The sequence below is a fragment of the Nyctereutes procyonoides genome, unplaced genomic scaffold, assembly GCF_905146905.1.
Source record: "Nyctereutes procyonoides isolate TBG_1078 unplaced genomic scaffold, NYPRO_anot_genome, whole genome shotgun sequence".
NCBI lineage: Eukaryota > Metazoa > Chordata > Mammalia > Carnivora > Canidae > Nyctereutes > Nyctereutes procyonoides.
Genome location: NW_026575125.1, coordinates 17,409,294 through 17,421,341, shown reverse-complemented (window position 1 = coordinate 17,421,341; position 12,048 = coordinate 17,409,294). Strand labels below are relative to the sequence as shown.

At 35.2% G+C, this 12,048-nt stretch overlaps 1 protein-coding gene across 1 annotated transcript in view; it reads right to left on the bottom strand.

Moving 5' to 3' along the window:
• CNKSR2 (connector enhancer of kinase suppressor of Ras 2) overlaps positions 1-12,048 on the bottom strand; it is a 274,536-nt gene that overhangs the window by 83,437 nt on the left and 179,051 nt on the right. The window contains exons 12-13 of the mRNA XM_055339141.1: positions 2,405-2,494; positions 629-843 (exon numbers count right to left, since the gene is read on the bottom strand). Coding sequence (XP_055195116.1) covers positions 629-843; positions 2,405-2,494 — 305 coding nt within the window. The remainder of the gene's footprint in view (positions 1-628; positions 844-2,404; positions 2,495-12,048) is intronic.

Below are 12,048 nucleotides of genomic sequence, written 5' to 3'. Positions count from 1 at the left end.
TACCATATTCTCACACATTTGTGGTACACTTCCATATACCTTCCCCCCAAATACTGCTACTTATCTTTCACTCTTCACTCAAATACTCCCCATTCTAAGCTTCTTCTCACTTCCCCAGAAAGCTAAGGCCCTCCTCTCCCATGTTCCTTCTATACTTCTTGCACCTACCCATCACAACAATCAATTTACATTGGAGCTCTTGGCGTGTCTTTCTCTCCATATGCTTGCTAACTATGTGTTCTCATTTTTACCTCAAGCACCGTGCTCCAAGTCTAGGAAGAGATGCTCATGAATATATTAAAAATCCTATTTTTAATGTTGAATTTTATAGCTATCCACCTAATATTTATTATTATAGATGATTAACCAGCTAATTATTATTCTCCATCAATTCTGAGCATGTTATTTCATTAAAAAATCAAACCTGCTACAACATATGCATTCACTGAATATATGAACTGAAGAATAAATCAATAAGCCATCAATATTTTTAAAGACATTCCTAAACTTAGGATCTTTTATGAAAATCTGGTAGGATAAAGATAAGTAATCTGGAATCTACCCAAAAGAGTCATTTGCCAGGCTCCCAATAAAAATTATAGCACAGAGTCTTTGGAATTTTACTTACATGGTACAGTGTGGTTTCCGGCACAGGCGTGCCCATGATGTCTTGTCTCAATGCATCCATTTGCAAACTAGGTAGTAATGAATAGTGAGTCGGGCTATTACTCTTATCACTCTTCTTTTTAGACTTCTTCCCTGTGTCTTTTTTGCTGTTTCTCTGAAACATGTATTCTTCTTGAGCAATTTTTTCATTGCTCATATATCGGAGTAGAGAGTTTTCTATATAAAAAGAGATGAATACACGAATGTAAATATGCAAATATTCCAAATTTACCACTCTTTCCTAATTGTGCTATTATATTTCATTTCAGAAATGTAACTTAATTTAATTTATAAAATACCTATGTAGTAAAAATACAGAGCATCTTAATAATTTGGGATCACAGGGCAATAAGAAATATCCCACAGATTATTTCTACAAGCTTTATCTCTGGACCAACTATATGAGAATCACTGCAAAACTTGAATTAGAAGTTCTGGTGTGTGCGGCTTATAAAAGTTCTAAGAAGTTCCCCCAGAGGGATTCAGCTAAAAATTGATGACAAACACTGACCTATAAAAGACTAGCATCCTTGCAGAAGTTAAAGCCCACAGTTTGAACCAAAGGTCAGGAAACTTAGGTCATAGAATCTCTGCTTAAACTGATAGCATTCACTGAATAGCCAGCACTTAGGACTTCATAAGGCATTTCCCCCCGCTATTATATGAAGTCCCAAAATAGTGACTCAGCAATGGCATATGATCTATGTTTCTCTTTTCATTGTTTTCTTGATTAATTCTGTAACACAAATGAAGTTAGAAAACTAAAGTTTGGAAAATGGAATGAATACATAGATGTAAAGGAATCTGTCAATGTTCCTGTATTTGCCAACATTTTCTGAAATGCTCACTCCATGAAATAAGTGTTAATTAAGTAGACTAACGAAGCAGATATTCATGCTTGCTTATCCCTGTGTGGTAAATTCTGTACACTGGCTAGAAGTTAACAGGCAAATTGGTTAGCTAAATTATGAAGGAAGCTTAGTGAGCTGAGGTCCTATGAATAGTTTTTTGCTTGGTTTTATTTTTCATCTACAACTTTATGGCTCTCTGTTTCAGAAAGCTGAAGTAGCCCACCATAGCCACAGCAGGTCGAATCCCATTTAGTAGTGAGTCTTTCAGTGGCTCTTTTTACTGCTCACCTCAATAGCAGGATAAGTGAACATAAAAACTTACTTTTGGTAGATACTTCAAGTGTAGCCCACCCCCAAGTAAGAAGATAACCCTGAACAGCAAACAGAAGAGAAAAAAAAAAGCAAAGCGGTTTTTTTTTTTCCATTTCTATATGGTTTTCATTAGAGTCACTGGCCAAGTTTCCATTAACTTTACTCATGGACATCAATACTCATTTTAAGATTGTACTCATACAAATGTAGTGAGGTTGCATTGCGGACCAATGGGGACTGATCACAAACTTCCTATTCACTGAACTTAATTCTTTGATGCAGTTTCACACTTCTGACCTTGTTTTCCAAATAGTGACTTTCACATAACAATCAGATATTTATTTTTTTTTACACTGTACTTATCTACCCTGAATCCCTTAAGAGACATTCAGAGAAGATATCTATTTACTAATATATCAAGACAGTCAAACGTTGTTCTGAGTGGTTTGGGTGTATCATAAAGTCAGTGAGAGAATGAAGTTTTCCCCTGAAGCCATGACAACCTATTTAACGAACATTTAAATTTGCTTTTTGTTCCAACAACCCAGCCTACACTGAAATTCTAGAACACTTACCTCTTCTACTATCTCTCTTCATCTTATTTGGATCTTCATAGTCCCCCACCCAATTATATTCCACTGGCATAGATATAGGTCGTAGCTTGCCTAAACACAGAGAACAAAATTCACATCATTGTTTTTCTTCCCCATGTCCGCTCATACTTAACACTGATTTTTAGCTGCAGTCTGCAAAACACACTCACTCATATGCAACGTTACGGTTGGCATTTGTGTAGATGAAAAATGTGTGTTTTGAGCCAGAAGGTGAAACTGCCTGTGGCAATTGGCCAGGTGATAATGCAATCTTAAGGCATCCTTTCATAAATAATAAAGAACAGCCTAGGTTTGCTCTCTTAGGAGCCCCAGACTTTAAGGATATGGTCCTTTACAAAGAGTATCACATTTTAGGGATTTTTACTTTCTCTTCAGTCACTGGATCTCTGTCTTATTCCCCAGTGCCCACACATCTACATCTTGATAGCCATTCTCCACGACACTAGCCCCTTATGTTTAACCTGTCTGCAAGGACATTAACCCACTGTGGCATGCTGGAAGGCTACAATGTGAACTTCCCATCCTCACTGCCTCCTAACTCCTATCATAATAAATACCTTTTGGATATACCACCATGCTTTAGCAATATGGCCAGCTTCCCTTTTATGGCCTATAGCTGGGTCTGCCCCCAAGCATCTCTTGCTATTGTGAACAAGTCTGGTTTCCAGATCCAAGGAATCACTGCTTTGGCTTGTCCTGTTTCCCTCTGTGTTCTTACTAAATAGCATTTTACTTTAGCAAGCAGAACTCATGGCATAGACTTCAAGGATAACTTTTTGGTGAGGCTGCAGTATATTATTTTTGATCAACTTTAAATTCTTGAAACACAAAAGAGTCAAAGAAAAGCATACAAAAGTTTAAAAAGGAATCTAGCACAATGCCTGGCATATAATAACCATTGAATACATTTTAAATGAATGAAAAGCCAAAACTCATACGGGACTGGATCATAATAATGATTGATTATGATGCTCTTGGTAATAGTACTAACACATATCATTTACCATATGCCAAATATTGTCTAAGGGTTTTCTAAGTATTACATTGTTTAATCCTTGTAACTGTGAGAAATATATTATCATTACCCTCATTTTACCAGATGAAGAAATTGAGACAGGTTATGTAACTGGCCCAATGACACACAGTTGGGGTTGAAACCCAGGCACTTAAACACCACTTCTGCCCATAATTCTTGATGACTTCAATATTCACTCTCCAATATTCTGGTCTCTCAGTTTCTTGAGGTTCTCTCCTTCCATCCATTCCTGTGGTCATATGCTTAGCGTGTCAACTGCAAAGGCTGTAATCCCTTCTAGAATCCCACTTTTCAACTACCACCTCAACTACCACCTACCAACTGGCACCTATTTCTAGTGCCATCCTCACAGCATTCCAAGTCCAAAAATCCTCCTCCTTAATCTACTGATGTTCCCACCTTCCAGCACCTCTTGGTCACTGTATATCCTCTTCATTTCCCTCCTTTCCCAGCTAAATTTCACGACCAATTACTATGATCAGTCCATGTATTTAAAAAAAATTCTTTTAGAATACTCCTAATTCTGTTCCTAAGCAAAAGGTAACCTTATGGATTTATATTATGTACAGTGACAGTTTACCTAGTATATTTTGTTAAGCTCTTTGAAAGTCTGAAGATGAACTAAATATGATAAAATTATTAATGAGCCAATAAATGTAGTGTTTATTTAAATGTGGCTTCCTTTCAAGGTATGCAAACACCTTTATAAATAAGCACAATTCCAAAATTCTGAGTAGATCTTTGCACTTTTACAAAGGGAGAGCTTTGGGAGAGCTGATGCAGGTCAATGTATCCTGCCTTCCCAGGGTTGAGTAAAGCTTTCAAGAAAGATTTAGTTTTGTCATGTCTATTCAACTGCCTGACAGAATCAATCCTCCAGACTTTCAATGTTCTGAATTCTGTGTTTTCAAAACTCCTACAACTTATTTCTTTAGAATCTGTTTTTTAAAATAAACTCCATCTCAGCACGTGCACACTGAAACTGAAGCAATTAACAGCCCTAACCCTGTTTCTACATCCCACCAAGAAAATCCTTTGGAAAGTAACAATCCAATAAATAAGCAGTTGTTTTTCTTGCTCTATATGTTATTATATGTACATATAAAGTAGTTTGATACTTTTCAAATAATTGATTGGTTATTTGGAGTCAAATATATATGCACAAGAACAAGAAGAAACATACTTCACATATAGAATATGAAATATGTAATTGTATTCATTGTATTTTGGGTCATCTCTGAGATTCTCAAGGAACTAAGTCATTGAGGCATGTAATTAAGCCTTTGATATGTCTGGTTATATTATTAACCATAAGGAAAAATTTGCAGAAGATTAAACACTGACTTTCTGGTGACTTATTAGTAGAGTATGTTGTATATTGCTAAGGTAAAATTGAGAAAAAGGTATTGAATTAAACAAAAAACTGAGATAAAAATCTTAATTAACATTCACTTCTGGAGGACATCAGGGCTTTTGCTTTTAGTAGTTATAAAGCTATGAATTTATCAATGAAAGGAAAAATAATTATTTTAAAAAGTATTATTTGTTTAGTTATAAGAAATGTTGCTTATAAGTATTACTCCTTTCATAAATTTTTTAATTGTGTTGAAAAATTGAAAGAGACTTAATAAAACAGAATGAGGTAACACTCATATAAACAGCAGTCCTTGGGAAATTAAAAAAAGACAATGGCTTAAATAATTTCTAATTCCAAATACAGAGATCTTGAATTGCAGCATGGAAATGTTTGCCACTGCCTATGTCTAGCAGGACTTTAGTTTCACAAAACAGCAAAGTTCAAATGGAAAAAGAACTTTATGGTTTATTGCTGCAGTATGACTGGTTAAAAAAAAGAGTACTATAAGCATTATTGTTTGATTTAAATCAAATTTACACTATTATTAATATATATAAAGTGTTTTTACATTTGTAATGACTTTTAAAGGCTTTTAAAACACATTTGACTCATTCCTTATGGAAATGTACATATACTAAAAATAAATCTCTGAAAGATAATCTGAAAAATGTTAAGACATCTCTTTAGGAATCTGAAAAATGTTAAGACATCTCTTTAGGTAGTAACACTTGTATTTACTAATTCATGATAAAAATTAATAACAATAGTCAAGAATATAGTAAAAAAGAGCCCATTCAAAAATCCTGCTGGCCACTTCCTCTTAATTTTATTCCTCCAACCATAAATCATTTATTAATTGTAGAGTACATTTGACACCTTATTATAAGCCTTGTGATATCTCTGTGCTAGTGTCTCACAGTTAAACTATTTTGTTACCTGGCTTTTCATATCTGTTGCACATCTGGAGCTTTCTTTCTAAGTTGGGCTTTCATAGAGGCAAGTATTATGCACTGCCTTTCTTACTGTATTCCAATAAATATAGAGTTAAAAGATAATTAATTTTGATTTTGTTTGCATTTTTATTCTGAAATTGATGGCAAGTGGTTTTTTTTATTATGACTATATATAGCTGTAATTAAACATAAATAGAACACTAAATATAATTTTAAGAATGCTGACAATGAGGGGCGCTTGGATGGCTCAGTTGGTTAAGCATCCAAACTCTTGGTTTCAGCTTGGCTTATGGTCTCGAGGTTGTGAGATCGAGCCCACATCAGGCTCCATGCTCAATGTAGAGTCTGCTTGAGATTCTCTTCCCCTCTTCTCCTCCCCCTACTTGTGCCTTCTCTCTTTAAAATACATAAAATTAAATAAATAAAATCTTAAAAAAAGAATACTGACAATGATGGAGTACTTTATAATGATCTAAAGAACTTATTTTAAAATGAAATTGCTATGTTTTAATTTTACTGTATAGAATTGCTTGGAAATAAACTGGCATTTCCCTTAGATAATAAAGCATATATTTGGTGCTATTGCAAATGCTCCAATGCCCTTTGGTGGAGCTAATTGCTCACTCTTCTGGTATTTTTCTTTTTTTAAAAATTTTTTATTTATTTATTTATGATAGTCAGAGAGAGAGAGAGAGAGAGAGAGAGAGAGAGAGGCGCAGAGACATAGGCAGAGGGAGAAGCAGGCTCCATACACCGGGAGCCCGATGTGGGATTCGATCCTGGGTCTCCAGGATCGCTCCCTGGGCCAAAGGCAGGCGCCAAACCACTGCGCCACCCAGGGATCCCTCTTCTGGTATTTTTCATAGTGTTTTTGGTATATATGCATTATTATATGTTATTATATTATATCTGTCTGTTAAAGGTTTTTCTACTTTTTGGTAGAAATTAGGTCTTAGGTATCTTTGTTATGAGTGCTTCTGGCAAAGACACTGACCCAGAGCAGGTATTGATTAAAAATTTTTTTGAATGCTTGAATGGAATGATGCTGGACATTAGGGATATCCCCAAATTACTGGGCCGTTTGCTGAATCTGAGTCCCTCTTACTTACTCAAAGGCATCTCCTGTGCAATGCTCACTTATTTCTCCTGCAGCATCAATTCTTCCCTTACTACCCAATGATTCCAACTAGCAAATAAACATGCTGTAATTTCTTCAATCTTTAAAAAACAAAAACACCACCTCTCTTCACCAGCAAACTGCCACTCAGCTACCACTTCATTCCTCTGCTCTCCATTACAGAACTCCTAGAATATAAAACTCATTTATATTCTCTGTTTCTAATTCCTTTCCTTTTTTCTAGCTTTATTAAGGTATGATCGACAAATAAAAATATTATATATTAAAGTTGTACAACATGACTTTTTAAGGTGTGCAATGTGATGACATAGTACACATATACACTGTAAAATGATGACTACAATCCAGTTAACACATCCTTCAGGTCACATGGTTACCATCTGTATGTGTGTATATGTGTGGTGAGAATAGTTGAGACCTGTTCTCAAATTTCAAATATAAAATGGAAAACAGTATTGAGGTTCCTCAAAAACAACATAGGGCTACCATATGATCCAGCAACCCTACTTCTGGGTCCATATCCAAAGAAAATGAAATTAGTATCTCAAAGATACTGTATCTTTGATCCCATATTCACTGTAGCATTATTCATAATAGCTAAGACAGGGAAATAATCTATGTCCATTAATGGATGAGTGGATAAAGAAAATATGGTATATGTATACAACAGAGTAATATTCAGCCATAAAAAGATAGAAATGCTAATATTGTGATGATGGATGAATCTGAAGGACATTATGCTAAATGCAATAAGCCAGACACAGAAAGACAAATAGTATAGGATCTCACTTTTATGTGGAATCGCCTCCTCTTTCTTTCTTGAACCTTCTCTGATTAGGCTCTTGCCCTCAAACTATACCAAAATTGCCATCGTCAAGGTCACTCGCACCTTCATGTTGCTAAATCCAATAGACAATTCTTAGAACCTCTGACTTTTCTGACTTATTTGTAGCATCTGACACAGAGGATTACTCCCTTCTTTGAAACATTTCCTTTATCTGGCACCCAGGATTGTCCTCCTCTGGTTTGCCTCTCCTCTTCTCATGCTAAATTTGCATACACTCTTGAGAGCTAAGCAAAAATGTCATTTCTTCAGGGATGCTCTTCTTGACCTCTTACTCTAGGTTGGGTTTCTATGTATTTATTCTCATTTTCTGTATAGTTTTTCCTCATAGTGTGCCATTTATAGTCAAATAAATATTCATTAAATTAGTTGCTTCAATTCAGCCTCTCTTCTAGAATGTAAATTTCACCAAGAAAATTTCTCTGTTTACTGTGGTATCTCCAGTGCATAGTACAGTGCCTTAAACACAGTCACTGTTCAATACTTAGTGACTGGTTATTTGTTAAGAAAGTAAACAGGGGACCTTCCTCACACATATAGTTTCTTTCTCCTTCCTTCCTGTCAACTTTTCCTTCCCCTCCCCCTCATTTTTCCTTCCCATCCCTTCCCTTTCTCGCTTCCTTTTAATGTAGGATGTCAACCTTACCAACCTCCTTCATTTCTAACAAACTAAGCCTCAGAGAGCAGTTTGGTAATCACGTTAGAACTAGGCGTCCTGCTTCCTGATATGTAGAAACATTCCCATGTTAGGCTACCCATGAAGTCTGTTGAAATACTACCGAATTGCTGCCTTCTTCAATTGTATTTACCCCCCTTCTTAATTCCGTCCTCAGACATGCTAAAATCATTAAATTTTAGGGTGATAAGCAGCACCCGAGAAGCAATCGTCTCTCTTACAGTTGCCAAAGAGTCGAAAAAAGACTTTAGAGAAATTTCTACTGAAGTCTGACATACCCTTTAACACTCACAAAAAAAAAAAAAGCTTTCTCTAGTCTAAGGAGAAAAATATATACATACGCACACACATATACACATCTGTTCTGAATATTTTAGCCAATATTTTGATGAAAATGAGTGTAGTAAGGAATGTTAAGCTACAAGCATGCCACATATACCCATCAAACTCCCCCCATACCAGACAGAAAAATTACTTTCAGATGGTTGACTGCATTTCTAGGAAAACATCCCGAGGTAATTTAAGGTAGATAATCACACATTTAAAGAGGAATAAAACGGAACTGAATGGAAAGTCAGTAATTTTTTAAGAATAAAGGCAACATATCTGGATCTAATAAAATAAGTAAAAACAGGCACTTTGATCTTTAGGGCCATATTTTTTAAATTTCATTTTTAGATAAAAGAGCTTGGGAAAAAGTTGGATCATAAACATTTCAATGTGATGATTATTTAAATATTGGCTTTAAGGCCTTAAATAATCAAAATCAAATAGAAACCCAATTATTACTAACTTGAGCTCTTCTCAGTTTCATTAATGGAGAACAAAAACAAAATCTCATTTCAAAGAATAAGCTACATCTTGTTTGTATATTTTCCTATTGCTTTCTAAAAGTGATCTAGACTTTAAATTGGGAGTAATGTAAAAATTATTGGAGAAAATTTTTAACCGTATCAAAAATTATATGGAACTTTTAAGACTTGTTTTCAAGGCCTATTATATTTTGAAGCAGATTACCTTTTGTAAGCATTCTACCAAGAGAACAACTGGGCCGTATACATTAGAGTTTGGAAAGACAGGTTTTTATATGTTGAAATGTCTGCCACTGTGCATAGAGTTACTTCTTCTACATTAGAGGGGTGTGAGGACTGGGAAAGATTCAGATGGTTTACTGTTTAAGCGGCAAAGCGGCAAAAGACTTCTGGGTCCTCCTCTGAAGGCTCTGGTGGGTAAAAAAATGAGCTATGCTAAAATACTATTGCCCCATGCTGTGCTCAGCATTAATACAGTTATGGACAAGAAAAATGACATGAGTATGTAAATATTATTGGTTAAAAATATTCCATTTTCAAGTTAAACAACTACAAATTAAAGCCCTCTCTTTTATTTTTTCTGTAGTTTCAAGTTTTTGTTTAAAATCCAGTTAGTTAACATACAGTGTAATATTAGTCACCATATTTTACAAAAAATCTTAGTAAAGCAGTGTCTTGAAAATCTTATCAACATATGGAAGAGAGTCCTCTTTTCTCACGAAGAGTGAAAAAGACAATGATTAAGACCATCAATTGAAGACTCTCTTTTGAAATAAACAGAATGACATCTTGTAATAACTTTATTCCTTTCACATATTTTTTCCTTTGGGAATATACAAGTCAGTAAAACTAGCAAGAAAGGTAGAGATGAAAAACTGAAAAGACACACCAAAGTTAATTCCTCAGGATTCCATCAGTAGTCAGTGTTGGAGTCAGTCCAGGAATATACTTTTAACTTCCTATCCCAGTGCTCTCTTTGCCACATCAGATTGCCTTGGTGACAAATTCAAGACCATTGCATCACACGAAAATCCAATTCTTTTATCTTCAAAAACAATTTAGTGACATGTATGAATATTGCTTTTGTTTAAGTGTCCTCCCAGCCAGTTTGCTACTCTTGCAAAAAGTTCTTAGAAGTTATGTGAAGTACTAATAGACGATTGGAAAATAAAATGTGGATGTAGCTTTGTATTTCCTATCCATCATCTTAACAAAGATGGAAAAAACATTGCTTTGACATGATGTGTCAACTTATAAGCTTACTTATAAAATAATGCTAGGTTATCACATGTATACTTTTAAATGATTGTATACTGTCTTAATTTTTTGTTCTAATATCTCTAGTCATTAAATAATCAATGTACAGTCTTTAGTTATCTCTTCTTTAACAGAACTCTTTATAATATTTGACATTTTCTACCCTCCCTTCTTTCTCCCCCCCCCCCAGGGAACTATTTCCTCCATGATTTCTGGCAAATTGTTTTGCAGTGATACCATTAATTCTACAAGGAGCCTGGAGGATAGAACACCATGCACTGATCTTTCCAGTTAGTATTTATTACTTGAGTTTGGACTTTTTATCGCAAATAAGATTTATTCTAGAAAATGGCTTTTCTGCAAGATAGAAATGAAAACAACATTCAGCAAGCTGTCTGCTTGGGTATGCTTTGACCTAAGAGTAGACGCTTTTCCAGGTTGCCTGCAGTTAAACATCTGGCTCTTGATTTTGGCTCAGGTCATGATCTCAGGGTTGTGAGATGGAGCCCAGCATCAGGCTCTGCACTAGGCATGGAGCCTGCTTAAGATTCTTTCTTTTCCCACTCCTCTCCTTTCTACCCTTCTCAAAGGAAAAAAGAAATAGAATAGAGGCCTTTCAAAATGCTTATCTATTAAGTTAGAGGTTTGGAACTTAAAACACAAACTTTTATCATTGGTATGGATCTTTAAGAGGAGCTGCAAAAGTCTATTTTAGCATTTTCCAAAATATATTCCATCAAACATTAGTTCCATTGAGAAGTTAATAAGTATTTTGTGACCAAAACTGAAAAAGATACAATGTACAAATACATTCAGGAAACAATAAGCTAACCCAAATTCAAGAAGACCTTCAAAGCCTTTAGTATGCTAATGTGCACTTATTAATCGCCAAGAAGGGGATAAAATATTCAGAGCTTCCCAATCTTATTTAACCAGATAACTTCTTTCTTTTAAAAACATCCTTTTTCAGAACTAGACATCTGAAGAACATATTTGGGGAAAATGATGGATTCTTAATCCACATTGTGATGTGAAAGCTCACACTAACCACTCTTAAATTTTACCTAGCTGCCATTTATTATATTTTTTCCATATGGAAAAATGCATTTTGATTTCAACTAGGGACAATGGGTCCTCTCCTGCTCCAGGGAATACCATGATTAGGTTTTCTATTGCAGAGCAGACACAACATTATATTACTTCTGCCCAGAGACTGTGTTGTGACTAAATGTAGGTCTCTCCTTGCAGGGCAATAATTTCAGAGATTCTTTGAATTAAAAAAAAAGGCAATTGGCCCGGTGTCATACAAGGGCTCTTTGATTTTCTACTCATATATACCTGCTTCCATATTAAATCTGTGTGCAGTTGATTCTTCTTAAGTTAGTTAAGGGTTTCTCAATAGCAGAACTCTTGACATTGTGGATTGGATTATTCTTTATAGCTGGGAGCTGTTCTGTTCTTTGTAGGATGTGTACTAGCATCCTGGGCCTCTACCCAGTAGATGCCAGTAGCATTTCCACCTCTAGTTATGA